The sequence below is a fragment of the Mustela nigripes genome, chromosome 2, assembly GCF_022355385.1.
Source record: "Mustela nigripes isolate SB6536 chromosome 2, MUSNIG.SB6536, whole genome shotgun sequence".
In the NCBI taxonomy this organism is placed as follows: domain Eukaryota; kingdom Metazoa; phylum Chordata; class Mammalia; order Carnivora; family Mustelidae; genus Mustela; species Mustela nigripes.
The window spans coordinates 54340276-54357018 of NC_081558.1; the positions used below are offsets into that span (position 1 = coordinate 54340276).

At 51.6% G+C, this 16743-nt stretch overlaps 1 protein-coding gene across 1 annotated transcript; it reads left to right on the top strand.

Annotated features, from left to right (window-relative positions):
• Nucleotides 1-4428: 4428 nt before the first annotated feature.
• Nucleotides 4429-12462, top strand: LOC132009898 (histone H1.8). The gene is made up of 5 exons (XM_059387918.1): nt 4429-4720; nt 8606-8865; nt 10570-10933; nt 11755-11816; nt 12173-12462. Exons 1-5 carry the CDS (start codon nt 4681-4683, stop codon nt 12419-12421), a joined length of 975 nt encoding a protein of 324 aa, XP_059243901.1. The 5' UTR covers nt 4429-4680; the 3' UTR covers nt 12422-12462.
• The last annotated feature ends 4281 nt before the right edge of the window (nt 12463-16743 follow it).

A 16743-nucleotide genomic window follows, 5' to 3' on the forward strand; every position in this document is an offset into this window, starting at 1 on the left:
CAGAGAATGGAGGCATCCTCCCCTTCTCTTGTCTCCTGTCTGATGGCTGGAATGCGGTCATGATGACCAGAGCTGCAACAGCTATCTTGTATCATGAGGGAGAATCTGTGGTCAGAGAACAGCACAGCAGCAAGCAAGGAGCCTGACTGGGTGTCCCATGTTGCCTTTCAGCCCTGCACAACTCACTCTTGAAGAGTCTCATGAGACAATGATTTCATGGTTTTTTTGTTTAAGCAACTGTTATTCTGGAGTTATAGCTGGTTTCGTCACTAAAACAGAGGGCTTCTGGGTTCCAGCCCACCATCTGGACTTGGGAAGATCTAGTGCAGGTCCTCTCTGAACTTTAGCTTCTTCATGTATAAATAAAATAGGGAATATAAAAACGTACACGGACATAGAACATGGTAGCTATCACTATTTCCACCCTGCCCTCTATGCATTCATTGACTAAAGTCACCAATTCCTTGATGCCACAGGGACTAGAGTTACACAAAACCAACACTCTGCCGCTGCTTCTAAAAGTCTGGAACTGTAATCTTCAGGCTTATGAGAGGGTTCACATGTAGGAGGCCCCCACTGAGGGTTCAAAAATGGTAAAACGTTGTCAGCCTGACTTAAATCCCACACCGGCCTCAGTAGGAGTCACGTAAGTACACGGAGCAGCCTTCCTCTCTACAGCAGCCTGAGCCTTACAGTTCTCATTTCCCTGGAAAAAGGCAATCCTCTAGAAGAATTTTTAGATCTGCAGCGCATTTTAGAACTTCTTCCCTCCAAATGCAAAACTCTATCCTGGCACAGCCCAGGAGCAGGGTTTCATCTCAAGCTTGTGGAAATGTTTGTATCTCTTGAGTCTTTCTCTATTTCTCAATTCTTGGAAATTCCCCCACAATGTGATCAAAATTGCGGCCCCTGATTGTGCCAGCACCATGTGCCTCTTTGCCTTATCTCGCCTCCTGCTCTAACATGGTTCCTGCAGATGGCTCTCAGGGCCCCCCTCCACTCAGCCAGGCTGGGCTCTGGCACTGGGGTTCCATAGCAGTGGGTTCTGAATGCCTACTGTGTGCCAGACACTGTTCTAGGCACCAGGGATGCCACCAGGAACAAGACAGACACAACCCTGCCCACCCCCACACCATACCTTCCAGGGGCTAGTGTGGGAGAGTTATGCCTCAGGGTGCTGGAGGTTCCAGGGACTGCTGGAACCAGACGAGGGAATCCTAACCTCCTAAGGGGTCAGGGAGGGCTTTTCTGAGCTACACTGAGGCTGAAAGGATGAGTGGGAAACAATTCAGAGAAGATAGGTGGGGATGAAGAAAGGCCCTCTAGACAGACTGTATCAGTTAGCTGATGCTGCATGACAAACAGCCCCCAAACCTCATGGCTGAAAACAACACCATGTGTTGTTGCCTGTGACTCTGTGGGTCAGCCAGGTTGTTCTGCTGATCTGGACTCAGCTTGATCAATCCCTGCTGGGCTCCTTAAAGCATCTGTGGTCAACTGAAGGTTTGGCTGGTGGGCCAGCTATGGGCTAGGTGACAGGGGTGCCTAAGCTGTGGGCCTCTGAGCATCCAGCACACTAGCCAGAGCCTGTTCACATGGGATTGGTACTGGCATGGCATCACTTCCACTGTATTCTGCTGATCAAAGCAAGTCACAAGGCCAGCTCAGACTTAAGGAGTGTGAGAAGAGCTGCAAAGTTACATGCAAATGGACATGGACACAGGCAGGGGTGAAAAATTGGGGCCATTTCTGCATCCATCCAACATACACACAAAAGGAACACAAAGGAGAAAGGCCAGCTCTTAACAATCTAGCCCATTCCAAGAGCCACAGTGGTTGGACTGCAGAGCTCCAGGGGGAAACAGGCTGCATGAGCCACACTCAAGAGGTCAAGCATCCCTTTATGGGCAGTGGAGAACTATGAAGGGTGCTAGGTGGTGGAGTGCTTTCTAATTTCACTTTAGAACACTTTGATGGCCATTGCCTCTCTCAATTCAGACATCTGGTCTGGAAAATCCTAACAATAAAGAGACTATAGGGAGAAGAATGCAAGTGGCGTTTTAAACCTGAATCCTCTGGGTGCCTGGGTGGCTCAGTTGGTTAAGTGTCTGCCTTCAGCTCAGGTCATGATCTCAGGGTCCTGGGATCAATCCCTACATCAGGCTCCCTGCTCCCTGGAGAGTCTGCTTCTCCCTCTGCCCCTCCTCCCACTTGTTCTCTGAATCTCCCTCCTTTCTCTCTGAAATAACTAAATAAACCTGTGTCCTGCAAATCCTACACCCTCCTCAGAGGTAAGCACTACTATTACCTTGGTGTGAATCCTTTCAGACCTTCTTCTGTACCTTCACTTACACACACACACACACACACAGATACACACACACTCATACGCTCACACACATATTCTCTCTTCTCAGAAGAGGTGGCAGGGGAGCGTATTCCACAGACTCATTCCGGTTCATTCGTTTTCATCTTAAAAATTTATCTTTCTATCTAGGGGCGCCTGGGTGGGTCAGTGGGTTGAGCCGCTGCCTTTGGCTCAGATCATGATCTCAGGGTCCTGGGATGGAGCCCCAAATCCTGCTCTCTACTCAGCAGGGAGCCTGTTCCCCCACCCCCAACCCCGCCTGCCTCTCTGCCTAATTGTGATCTGTCAAATAAATAAAATATTTTTAAAAATTGTCTATCTATCTATTTATTTATTTAAAGTAGGCTCCACACCCGATGTGGGGCTGGAACTCACAACCATGACCGAGAGCCGCATGCTCCACCGCCTGAGGCAGCCAGGTGGCCCTCTGGTTCACTCGTTGTCTCTGCCATGCACTCCTCTACCAAGTGAGTGGACCATGGCTTATGCGTTCTCTCTTCCCCGGCTGCGGATTCTGGTTGTTCTGGACGTGCGTGTGAGCCCCCCCGTATCTCTCAGAGTGAGAGTTTCTCCCCGACTTCTCCCTGGAGCAGAGCTCCAGGGCTGGGACGTGGCCCAAATCTGTAGCTCTCCTTGTGTTAGATGTCACCGCGCTGCTTCCCAAAGCGGCTCCCCCTCCCAGCAGCTGTGATTTCTTGACGGCCTGGCTACCCAGCATCTGCATGAGAGAGACGTAAATACCTGTCATGCCAGCAGGTGGGAAAAACCACCTGTGCCTGTACTAATTCACCCATCGCTTCAAATGGCTGCACGGTATTCGGTACTCAGGGAGTACTTCAGCCAAACCTCGAGGGATTCTTCTGGTAGTTCTCTCTCTCTCTCTCTCTTTTTTTTTCTTTTTCCAGATAATGCATCAGTTGTTTCTTTTCTGACTAAGGCAATTCTAGGACAGAGAAGGGGAGTTGCTGAGTTCAAGGGAATACCTTTCCAAAGCAGGCTGCCCCCCAATTCCCTCTCCTGGTGGAGACACTGGATGTATTTCCTGCATCCTTACCTACACTGCCTTTAATTTTAGTCAGTTTGATGGAAAAGAGTATCTTATCGCTGTTTCAGTGTGAATTATCCTGAGTGCCAATGAGGTCAAGAAACACCACTTCTTGAGAAACCAAGGGTGGCAGTGGCCTGAGAACAGGAGCGGCATTGAGGTAAGTGGGCCTGGAGGCCTCAGTGGCCACTTCCACGCCTCAGGTGTGCCCAGTTCCCCGTCAGCCTCTCCAGGCCCTGTGGGGGTAGAGGGCGCAGGAGGGACCGTCATCTCAGCGCAGATCGTTTTGCCATGGGAAATGTCAAATGAAAAATCAACTGACTCACCCAAGGTCACATAGGAGTGGGGTGCCAAGCTGGGCGTCCACGCACAGGGCAATATTAGAGTGCCCCATCCCAGCCCTCCTGCCCCAATCAGCAGCCCACACAGCCTCCCAGCCCAATCAGGGGCTAATTGGAATAGTGGGGCTGGGCTGTTGATATATAAGAGGAACGAGCAGCCCTGGAAGTTTCACGCCTTGGGAGGGGTCTGACCATCAGCGTCTGTGTCTCCGTCTACCCATGCAATGGCTCCTGGGAGCTTTGCCTCCAGCGACATCTCGACATCCTCAGTGTCCTCAGCCCCCTTGCCCTCCACAGTGGGGTCGTCCGGGCTGTCTGGGTCTGAAGAGCCAGGTAGGTCCCCGCAAGCCAGTTCCTTGGGTGTCCTGGACCCTCCTCGTGGCACCCAGCCTCCTCTCCCAGCCCAGCACCAGCTCCCACCCTAGAGGCTGTGGACTTGAGGTGCTCATTTGGCAGAAGAGTTGATGCCTGGACTTAGCAGGGGCTGGGGAAGGGAGCCAGGGTCTGGGGACTGAGGCTGGCCCAGCTCAGGGGAAGAGCGCAGAGGGAGCCTCCTCCGCAGCTGGAGCCCATTTCCTGTTGGGGGAGGGCTGGCAGCCACACTGCAGCTGAGGGCAGCTAGTCGGAGGAAGGGTTGGGGGAAACCAAGAGCAAGCGTTTGATGCTAGGCTGGGCCTTGGATTTAGGGCTGTGTCCCAATTTGCAATCAACAAACAATGCCTCAGGGTTTCTCTGGATATGGATAGGTCCATTCCCACCAGGAGCTCTTGGTCTGATGGGGAAGACTGCCTCATTAATGGATGCCATTTCATAATGTGGTACGTGCTCTGACGCCAGGAATGCAGAGGGCTGTAGGAGCCCCAAGGAGTCGCTAACCCACACTGGGAGGTCGAGGAGGGCTTTCTGGAGGTGGTGACCCCTGAAGGATGGTCGCCTTTCAGGTGGCCTTACCCAGAAGAAATGGGGGTGAGTAAAGTCTCCTTCAGAGAAGGTTGGAGGGTGGGTTCCAGGTGCTTTGGAGCCTGGGGCAGTGTTGCTCACCAGTCCTTGAGAAGTCAGGGCAGGTGTCCAAATCATGGTACTGCATGGGCCTTGAAGGATGAGTGAGGGTTACCTGAGGGACCATGGGGGACAAAGGCCACCCAGGCAAGAGAAGAGCACAGGCGAAGGCCCAGAGGTGAGGGGGTTGGGGCAAGCATCCGGGGAGTCACAGGTCCTCCTCTGGCCAGGGGCAGGGGGGCGGTTCAGGAGGAGGGGACAGCCAGGACCTGCCAGCTGAGCCTCCAAGACTTCACCAGGGCCTTGGGCCCTTTCCACTGAGGGCAGTGGGAAGGGCAGGGAGGAGAGGTGCAGGGGGAAGAAGGCTGCGGTCCTTGGGATGGAGAGGGGGGAAGTCTATGAAGAAGGGGTGGGGAAGAGAGAAGAAGGGGTGGGGAAGAGAGGTCCAGATGTCCTCCAGGTTCTTGCTTGGGTGTCCAGGTAGGTATGGTGGGTGCCATTCCTAGGAGAGAGAGGATGGTGGACAAGTTTGGGGAGCTAGGAGTTCTTTTCTGGTCATCCCAGGAAATAGCAGGCGTTGAATAATGCAGAATGAGAACTGCATTCAGCTTCAGGGAGTGGGGAAGAAAGAGACTTGGGGTGGCTCCCTGGGATAGGGCCTGGTGTAGAGGAGGCAGGGGAGGGGTTAGAATTGTCACTGCAGGCCAGGCCGAAGGACACCACAGCCGGGAGGGTGCAGACTTTCTTAGACACCCCATCCCCACTGTACAGAAGGGAAGACTAAGGCCCAGAGAGGAGAGTGAAACTCCCAGGGTCCTGGGTGTGGCTACCAGCAATTCCACCCATTCCCAAGCTTTTGGCCCAAAGTCCCCAGACAATGGGCTCTTCCTGACCAGGAGGCAGCAACAGTTGAATTGGATTAGGTCTCTACAGTTCTTTTGCCTTTTTTTCCCCTTCTACTTCAAAATGTGTTTTAAAAAAACATATTTTTTAGCCAATCAATTCCTTTTAAAAAGTCTTTCATTTTTGCAAATTGATCAGAAGCCAACATTTCTAATCACCACATTTAAATCGGGCTTCATATTTAAAACACTTTCATGCCCCTTATAGTGACCAGCAGCTTTTCTTCCCTTGATCCCATTTTCTTTTACAACTTAAAAAAAAATAAATAACAGATAATTGAGATCTCAGGAATTCACATACCATTCAATTCACCCATTTAAAGGGTGCAGTGGCGGTTCGTATATTCACAGCTGTGTATCCATCTCCACAGGCAATTTTAGAATACTTTCATCCCCTTAAAATAAAACGTGTAGCCCTTAAAGTCACTGCCCCTCCCCACCTCGGTTGCTCCCAGCAACCACTAATCTACTTTCTGTCTGTGATTATCCCATTCTGGACATTCATATAAATGGCACCCAGCATGTTTTCAAGGAAGAACTTCATTCCTTCTTTCAGCTGGATGATACTCCATTTTATGGCTAATATCATGTTATGTTTATCCAATTCATTAGTTTATGGACATTTGAGTTTCTACTTTGGGCCATTATAAATAATGCTGCTATGAACATTCGTGTACAAATCTTCATTTGAATATGGGTTTTCATTTCTCTTGAGTTTACGTACCTAGGAGTGGGATTCTTTTGTAACTTCTTATGTATGGAAACTTCCAAACGCATGCAGAAATAGACTGAGTGGCATAGTGTGCCCCCCCTACTCCCTTCCCGGCGCACCCATCGTCCAGCTTCAACACTTATCGGGTCCTCGGTACTCTTTTTTCACCTACTGTGTCATTTCATAGCAAATGCCAGGTTATCATTTCACCTACAAATAGTCCAGCATTTATCTTTGTTATTTTTAATTTAAAAAAAAATTTTTTTTTTTTTTTGAGGGAGAGGGGTAGGTGTATGTGTAGGGGGTGGCAGGGAGAGCGAGAGGGGAGGACAGAATCGTAAGAAGTTTCCATGCTCAGTGCAGAGCTCGACCCAGGGCTTGATCTCACAACTCTGAGATCATGACCTGAGCTGAAATCAAAAGTCAGACACTTAACTGACTGAGCCACCTGGGTGCCCCACCTTAATTTTTTAAAGCTATTTTTAATTGATATACAATATTCTATTAGTTTTAAGTACATAACCATACAAATTCATTATTTGTATGCATAATGAAATGCCTACCATGATTAAGTGTAGTTATCCTGTTAGTGCTATCAAACTGTCTGACTTATTTCACTTAGCATAATACCTCCTAAGTCTACCCCATGTTGTTGCAAATGACAAGATTAGGGCTGAGTAATATTCCACTGGATCCAAGACTATGTCTTCTTTATCCATTCATCTATTTGTGGACATGAGTTGTTTCCATATCTTGACTATTGTCAATAATGCTGCAATGAACATAGGGATGTATATAGCTTTTTGAACTAGTGCTTTTGTTTTCTTCAGATAAATATGCAGAAATGGAATTGCTGGATGGTGGGGTAGTTCTATTTTTCAGTTTTGAGGAACCTCCATACTGTTTTCCAGAGTGGTTGCATCAGTTTACATTCTCACCAGTAGTACATAAGGGTTCCCTTTTCTCCACAGCCTTGCCAACACTTGGTATTCTTGTCTTTTTTTTTTTTTTTTTTTTTTTTTTTTTTTTTTTTTAAGTAGCTCCATGCCCAGCATGGAGACCAACACAGGGCTTGAACTCACAACCCTGAGACCAAGACTTGAACTGATATCAAGAGTCCGATGCTTAACCAACTGAGGCAAGCAGGCACCCCTATTTATTTCATGTCTTTTTACTATTAGCCATTGCAACAGGTGTGAGCTCCTGCCTTCGCTGTGGCTGTGATTTGCACTCCCCTGATGATTAGTGATATCGAACATCTTTTCCTGTGCCTGATGGCCATCTGTATGACATTGGAGAAATGTCTATTCAAATCCTCTGCCCTCTTTTTAATCAGATTGGTTTTTTGGTTACTGAGTTGTAGGAGTTCTTTATATATTTTAGATATTAACCTCTTATGGGATATATCATTTGCAAGCATCTTCTCCCATCCAATAGGTTGCCTTTTCATTTTGTGATGACTTCCTTCGCTCTCCAAAGATTTTTTTTTTTTTTTTAGTTTGATGTGATCCTAATAGTTTATTTTTGCTTCCGTTTCCCTTGGTATTTACCTTTCAAAGAAGAGAGCCTCTTCCAAAGTAACTGTGCTACCATCAGCAAACCCCCCAAAACATCACCCTAATGTCCCTGAACTTCTCCAATCTCACATTTATCTGTTTGCCTCCCCTCCCCCCGGCTGGCTCATTTAGGTCCTGTTCTGAGTTTGAACAAAGGATCCCACGTTGCATTTGCTTGGACGGGCTCTGCAGTGTCTTTATCTCTAGGGCTCCTTCCCACTTTTTCTTGTCCTCCTTGTTTATTTGTAGAAGAAGCTGGGCTGTGCATCCTCACAGGCTGGATTTCGCGGATTTCCTCCCTGTGGCCCTCTCGCCGAGCCCCTGGATTTCCTGTAAACGGGTAGTTAGGCTTAGACAACTGACCTGATGTATTTGGTTTTCTAAAAGGACTATTTAGTTCTTTCAGTGAGGCTCTAAGGAGTGCCTGGTGTGGGCCCAGCCTGGCGCGAGTCACTGGGAGCCAGTGGCCAGACAGGCAGCCTGCCCCCCCCCCCACCTTGGGCTGCTCACAGGCCAGCAGGTGGGGCTACCCACCTTGGGTGTATCTGATCCCCTCCACAGACCCCGACCCCCACCCCCGCCATGTGGCATGCCTGGTGGGTGCTCTGCCAGGCAGGTCCATGGTCTGTCGGGCCGAACTGGGGGTCTGGGCACCAGGTGACGTGCCACTGTCTGCCCGCAGGCCCGAGTCGCAGCGCCATCCGAGGGCCTCGCCGCCACCCGCCTGTGCTGCGCATGGTCCTGGAGGCACTGCAGGCGGGAGAGCAGCGCCGGGGCACCTCTGTGGCCGCCATCAAGCTTTACATCCTGCAGAAGTACCCTATGGCGGACAGCCTCCGGTTCAAGCACCTGCTGAAGCAGGCCCTGGCCACGGGCATGCACCGCGGTTTGCTCATCAGGCCCACCAACTCCAAGGCCAGGGGCGCCACTGGCAGCTTCAAAGTGAGCCGAGTGGGGCTGGGGGAAGCCGCAGGGTGGGAGGGTCTGGGCCCCAGACTTTGAGCTTCAGCCCAGCTCCTCCTCCCCAGTCCCCACCCCTGGGGGGCTGGCTGTTCCCCATCTTCTCTCCTTGTCTTCCTCCTGTCTTCTTGGAGATACCCTCTCCTCTAGGAGGGTGGTGCTGTGCCTCCGTCGAGAGCTCCAATTCACCAGCTGCATCTGCCTTCATCCCTGTCCCGTGTGTCCTATGACCCGGGACTATCTCAGCTGTGTCCTTAGTGCGCACAGCACCTGCCTGGAATTCTCCATCATGGACAAGGCACACCCAACCATGGGCTCTAGAAGGTCACAGGTTTGCACCCCACACTCTCTGGCTCTAAACCCCAGGTCTCCAGACCAGGGCTTGCACCTCCCTAAGCCACCTCATCCTCTTCTTTCAAAGAGAAGGGTCCTGGAGGGGAACCATCCAGGGATACCTAGAGCTGAGGGCAGATTGGGCATAAAATCCAACCCCAGCATGTGATTGTCAGCTGCCACCAGGGAAGTCTTGGGGACCTGGACACGGGGTCTGTCTTGTCATTACTGGGCCCCAGCACATGGCAGTTGCTCTAATGTAATCATAGAACACTGTGGAACTTTCTCAAACTACCATGTTCCGGTCCCTGTGGTAACCAGGTGGCTGAGGACAGCAAGTTCCTCACAGAACTCCCAGGCGAGGGTCAGAGCTTGGACACAAGCTATGGCAAGTCCAGGGGCACAGGGCAGGGGGGGTGAAGGAGAGCAAGACATGGGCACTGAGGGTGCATGTGGCTGGGTTAGGCTGCAGGACCTGAGAGCCCAACCGTAAAGTGGGCTGTGAGGAGGGGAGGCGAGGAAGGGAGCCCCGAGTGTTGTGGAGTTAGGAATGTGTGTGTGCTAGGTGGGGAGGTTGTTTCTGGTCATGATGATAATGAGATTTGGGGAGCAGAGGGAGTAACATCACTAGAGGCAGGCTGTAGAAGGATGAGGCTACCTGTTTGCCAGGGACCCTCACATACCCCTGCCCCTCACCTACTCCCTGATGGCCCCATTGTAAAGATGGGAAGACTGAGGCCAGTGAGAGACCAGAAGACTTGGCTGAGTTCCACAGGAAGTTGTGAGCTCTCAGCTCTCTGACTTGGAAGGTCCACCCAATCTGCCCTCAGCTCTAGGTAGGGAGGCATGGAGGTATGAGGCATGAGGTGAGGGGCAGGGCCTAGGTAGGGGGAGGAGTGGGGGGGAGTCAGAGCCATGGTGCATGCGAAGGTGTATGGGCTGGGCGGTCGAAGAAGATTTGTAGATTAGCATATCCGAGGATGGGTCTGGACTCCCAATGTATGCTGCGCAATTTACTCCCAGGAGCCTGGTTTTGAGCCTTCCAGACTTCGGGGGCAGGAGGGGGTTTGCCTATGCCCTCCTGCCAGCCACCTATGCAGGAAGTAAGAGAACCTAGGATGTGTCTAGGAGACTTGGGCCCCCCAGCTATCAGTGGCAGCACCCCTCCTCAAAGAGCAGTACGGGGATAGAATGTGTCTTTGGCATCTGGCATCTGGGACGTGCTCATGCCCTTGACCACCTTCTTCCCTCTTTTGGTACAAGGACTTCTTCTCTGAGTCTCGTGTAGTGTGTAGGGGTGCGAGACCCTGAGAACTTATGTTCTCAATTCCACTCCATTCCCTCCTCCACCAGTTGGTTCCCAAGCATAAAAGGAAAGTCCCACCCAGGAAGACATCCACCAAGACCGCCCCCAGGAAACCCAGTGAGGCCAAGGAGAAGGTGCCTAAGAAACCAAGGGAGGCAAAGAAGGACCCTTCCAACCCAGCTGAGGTGAAAAGGGGACCGAAGAAGCCTCGAGAGGCAAGGATGGCTCCTCCCAAACCAGGTGCAGCCAAAGAGAAGGCTCCCAAGAAAGGTGGCCAGACCAAAGACCAAGAGGCAAGAGTACGTGAGGCCAGGAAGGCCTCTCAACAGCCAGACAAGGCCCCAGGGGCTCCTCCAAGTGCCACTGGGCTCAGTGAGAAGTCAAAGGTCAAAGGCAGAAGGAAGAGCCAAGGTAGGTGTGTGAGGGGGCTGGGAGGAGATCCTGGGGACAAGGGTTTGTGGCAGCTGCTGGATATGAGGTGGGAGGGAAGGAGAGGCCTGCTCTGGGGAAGGGGTTCTTTAATACATGTGGCTGAGTGCTTGGCTTGACCTGGAGAGTTGGGAGAACTCATGGTAGCTGGGGGTCGGTGGGTAGGTTTAGGGAAGGGGAAACCCAGAGAGAAGAGGAGCCTGGCTCATCTGAGAGGAGTCAGGGGAAGTTTCTTAGAATAAGTGTCCTAGGGAGGACAACAGCCTGTGCAAAGGCCCAGAGGCATGAAGAAGGTAGAGGTATTGAGGAAGTGCAAATTGTTCTGTGTGCAATGTGGGAAGTAGGAGGGGGAGCCTGTGAAAGGCAACTGGGAGTCTGGACCAGATCTGGAGGACAACAAAGATGTGGAAGGACTTTGGACAGGGAACAGCTAAGGTACAGAGTATTTTTAAAAATCTATCACAGCTGCCATATGGAAGGCAGCCTAAGACTAGAGACCAATAAACCAGTTAGGGATCTTTGGTGCGGGTGAATACAGAGCAAGTGGGGTGCTCTGCCTGGTGCCTTGCTCAGGGTGGGGGATGGTGTCCCACTGTCCAGTTAATTCCCCAACCATCCCATGAGAGAGATGCTGTTGGGCACCCAGGCTCAGAGACCTACTGAAAAAAAAAAAAAAAAAAAAAAAAAAAAGATACCAACTTCCTTGCCCCAGATCATAGCCAATAAGGACTAGGGCTCCTGAACCTTCAGCAGCTCCTCCTGAAAGGGCTCCTTCCCACATGCTCTCACCTACCCTCTGACAGGTGGTGAGGCCCCCAGGAAGACAAAAGCTGGGAGTCAGAGTGTAAAATCCACGGTCCCTAAGGTAGGTCCTGCATGACTTCCATGCTCTGGATCTCCATGCTGAGCAGGCCAGAGCTTGGGCATCCTGCACCCGGCCCCTGGGAGGGTATAGGGGAGGGAGAATTTGTGGAGAAGAGAGTAATTTTCTTTGATACAAAGTTCTGTTCACTTCCATCTGGCCTTCCTGTGCTCTGAGGATCCTCACCCCTGTTTCCCACATAAGACCTAGGCTGAGGTTGGGGCCCCTTGTCCAAAGCCACCCAGATTTCTCCCCAGCTTGGAGCCCACTGGGATTTCAACCCTATTCTTGTGGGCTCTAAGCTATGCGTCCAACCCTGCCCTACTCTGTTCTTACTTATGGTTTGCTTTCTTTCATAGGGCAAGAATGGTGTTGCTTCTCCAGCCATAAAGAAGGAAAACCACATCCCTAAAGAGGTCATTGCCCATGTGGCCAAGGAGGGGTCCAAAGCCAAGGCCCCTGCTCGTCCCAGGGGTGGTGGGTCTAAGACGGTACCTGAACCCCTGGCCAGGAAGATAGAGGCCCCCAAGGGCCCGAGGAGGCCGGGCATGCCCACCAAGGCCTCATCATCCAAACTGGCCAGTAGGAAGGCAGAGGCTGAAAGCTAGAGCTGGGGTGGAGACACGGAAATCCTACCCGAGTTTTTATTCCCCCCCAAACTGTCACTCTATTTATTTCATTGTAACCTATTTATCAATAAAGACTTTTTTCCGTCACAAATCGGTATGGGTGGAGGCTGAGGTCTAAGGATTTTGGCCACCTGCGGCTCGAGTCCACATAGGAGAACCTTCCCTGGCGGGGGGGGGGGACAGGCTGTATGACATAAAGGGCTGCTGTGGGGGTCCAAGCCATGTAGGGGCCTGTGGAGGGACAGGAGGGGTGTTAAATCCAGCCTGAAATCTGGATACTGCTTCCCAGGAGGTGGATTTTGGTCCTAAAGGATGAGCAGGAGACAGCCGAGCGGGGAAGGGCACTGTAGGCAGAGAACCCAGAATGTGCAGTGGGACTGGCCAGTATCAAGGAAGGAGGGGGTTTGTGGCTCTAAGAGGAACTCAGGATGCGGGGAGGGTGGGCGATGGGTGGATGAGGGGAAGGTAGATAGCGGGAGGCGGAGCTGGGAGGGTTATGGGCAGGGGAAAGATTAATGTGGTTAGTGTGTGTTTAGAAAGAGCCCCCTGGGGGTGCCTGGGTGGCTCAGTCAGTTGGGCACCTGTCTTTGGCTCCGGTCATGATCTCAGGATCCTGGGATCGAGTCCCATGTTGGGCTCCCTGCTCAGCAGGAAGTCTGCTTGTCCCTCTGCTGCTTCCCTTGCTTATTCTATCTCTCTCTGTCTCAAATCTGAAAGAAGAGTCCTCTGGCTATGGAGAGGACCATTCAACAGCTGGTTACTGAGCAGGGCCCTGCTCTAATCAACAGGAGGAGGAGAGAGTGCAAAGGCCCTGTGTTAGAAACCTGCTTGACAGGTGCAAAGAGCCTCAGGGAGTTCCATGGGGCTCGAGTCCAATGAAGAGGGATGGTAGTGGGAGATGAGATCCATGGTGCTTTAAAAACACGTGTGACCCTCTTCCCAGAGGGAGGTGGAGTCTGTGTCCCTGCCCCTTACATCTGGGCTCTGTGATTGCTTGAATAGTAGAATACCGCAGAAGGGACATTATTTTTATGACTGTCTCTGGGCCTAGACCTTAGGAGACTGGCTGCTTCTGCTCCCTGTGTGTCCTGTTTATTTTTGTTTTTGCTCTTGGAACTCCTCCACCTTGCTGTGGGAAGGTCCAAGCAGCCAGTGGAAAGGAACAGAGGTACCCCGATTTTTAGCTCCAGGTGCCATCCCCGACTAATCTGCCAGCCAGAGGAGTGTGCTACCTTGGAATCGAAATTTCTAGATGCAGTGGAGCTGCCTGGGCTGACACTGCATGACACAGGGACATGTTTTCCTTCCTCTCTGAACCCTGTCCCAACTTCAAATGCACGAGGAACGTATGGTAGAGCCGCCTTACCTGTGGTTTCATTTTGCTTGGTTTCTGTTATCTGTGGGCAGCCCTGCTCTGGAAGCAGGTGACCCTCCTGATGGATCATCTAAGAGTTGAGAATAGCCTAACACTAGGTCACAGTCCCTCTGCCCTACCCCTCGTGGCACCTCCTCGTGCAGACCTTGTATCCTCTCCTGTCACAAGAAGGGTGAGGACCATACCATAAGTTACTCTGCGAGAAAGAGCCCGCAGTCCCGTGATTCTGATTCTAGTACCTTATTACAGTTGCTCGATTTCATTACTACTTGCTGATCTCTTACTCTGCCTAATTTATAAATGAAATTTTTCGTGAGTATGTATGTCTAGGAAAAGACATAGTACATATCAGGTTTGTACTGTTTGTGGTGTCAGGCTTCCACGGGTGTCTCCCCGCGGAGGTGCGGGGGTGGGGCATAAATGTAAATGGTTGTTTTAAGCCCTGAGGACTGGGGTGGTTAGTCACGCAGCAGTAGGTCACCACACAGAGACTGTAGGCTAAAGCTAGATCAGGAAGGGTGTCGTCAGCCAGGGGAAGATCCCTGGGTTTCATTTTAATCATGAGGAGGAACCATTAGAGGCCTGTGAACAGCTGAGTGCAGCAGGGGACACGGGCAGCAAGGAGGCCCCGCCATGGTCCCCGTGAGGGGAGCTGTTCACGGAAGGAGGGCTTAGAAGTGGTGCGTTCTGAGTAGAAGTTTCAGCAGGGTGGATGGGGTCTGTTGAAGTATTGGGTGGAAGAAAGGGGTCACAGAAGAGTCCACAGTGTGGGGTGGACACAACCTGGTGACCCCACGGTGACCATTTCCTGGGGTGAGGACTCAGCCCAGGCAGGAGGCTGCTGAGAGGGAGCCCAGTCGAGGGGTGACAGCTGAGGCAGGGAGGGGCAGAGAAGGAAGGGGTGAGGAAGTGCGCGGAGGAAGGTAGGAGACTGGACGGGACTGGGGAAAGGGGGCAGACAGGGCACAGAGGGAAACCGATGTAGGCCAGCACGGAGCATTGGGCAGTTCCTTCCTGCCCCTGCTCCCTCAGCCCTGTCCTCACTGCCTCGAATCCCATGTGAGGCTTTTTCTAGCTGTGCTACCAGCTTCCCTGAGGTATCAGTAAGGAGGCTGCCAGCTGCGCCCCAAGCGTACTGTGAGCAGACAGCAGGGGCCTGGCTGGCGCTTCCCATGGAAAGGGTCTGCTTGTGCCCTTGCTCCTTTCACAGTTTGGTAGGAGGTTGAGGGAGGCACCTGGTCGGACTCCTGGGTGGCATCCCTGGGCCTTGCGCCTCCGTGAGCTAGGGGTGGGGGGGCGGGGACAGCCTAGGCGGGACAGCATCCAGCACCCAGGAAACGCGGCCAAGTGTCCTCCCTGCTTGAGGACATCATGCTGAAGTGTCCATGACCTTCCATGACCTTCAGAGAGCAAAGGGGCACCTGTTGCTGCACGGCAAGTCTTCAGGTCCCCAGGTAACTATGGGTGGCTCACAGAAGTTGCCCACCTTCTGTTGAGAAGTGATCCCCAGAAACTAGAGAGATTTCTTCCACGTGCCAACGTGTTTCTAAACTTCAAGAAGGAACTGTGTGTTCGTCAGGCGTGACAACAGGCTGCAGAATATTTAATGCCACGGGAAGATGTCATGACATATGGTTGCATGGGGAAAAGGCAGGTTACGGAACGGTGCGTACACCCTGGTCCCAGATTTACACAGCCCACGGCCCAGGTGGGCACACGATCCGGGCCAGTGTTCTCTGGGACGTGAACTGTGGGTGGGTTAGGAGACCTTGGATATCCTGACATTTCGGCAGGAAACATGTATTCATTCTAAAATCACACTAAAAAAAAAAAAAAATCCCTATGAAATGTGTCAATAACTTAAATTAGAAAATCTGCTGCTTAATGAAAAGGAATCAGTGCTCAGAATAGAAAATTTGAAAAGATAAAGAATCTGTCTCCACCCAGAAGCCCCTACAGGAAAAGGCTCTTTATAAAGCTAAAAATTGTTTGTTTTTCTTTTCTTACTTCTCTGTTCTCATTAATTCTAGAACTGTTATTTGTGGGATTTTGTTCGAAATAGTATGAATTTTTCTGTCCTAGTTCTTGATAAATGGGTGCTTTGCTTTCTCCCCCATTATGATGGAAAAATGATTAACTTGAGTTGTTTCTAAGTTGGAGCTAGTTCTCTAATGACCTTTTCTTGGGGAACAGTGATGAGCCTCACCCCCAGCTCAGGCCCAGAGCCTGTTGGGTGGGCTGGGGGTTCTGTGGTCACGCTGACCCAAAGGTGGACTCTCCTGAGGAAAGGACTGCCCCTCTGGGAAGAGTCTAGGATTACACTGACCTTGGGGAAACTCACATTTCCTCACATGAAAAAAAAAAATGGGGTTTTCAAAATTGAGGAAATATTTAGGGGGCATATGTAAATATCAGTTTCCTTTCTAGGGCTGTCCCCTTGACCTCCCCATGCATATGGGGGCCATGGTGGCACCTGCCTGGAGGAAGCACAAAATGGACATGCAACCTGATTTAGGTTCCCACTTTGTTACTCCTTGGCCTTTGAGGATTCTTCCACTGTGCTGAGGATCCAATTCAACATCTGTAAAATGGGTATCATGTTCCGTTCCTCACTGGCCTATTATAAAGGTAAGAGGAGCAGGGCCTGCCCAGGGGTAAGTGGCACGTGGCTGCCATGACATCTTCCTGGAGGGCCCATGAGAGCCCTCCAAGCCCAGGAAGGTCAGCTATGGGCCAGGCCCGGCCAAGCTGACTTTGTCCCATTGAGCCCTGCCACTGGCTCCCCAGGGCTCGGTCTGGTACATGCTCCTTCTCATGCAGGAACATGGCTAAGGCAGGGCTCTACCCGCCGCCGCCCTTCTCCTTTTTACTACGAGCACACATTTCCCTCCTTGGCCATCTCAGGATAAAGGCTTGAGCCCACAGC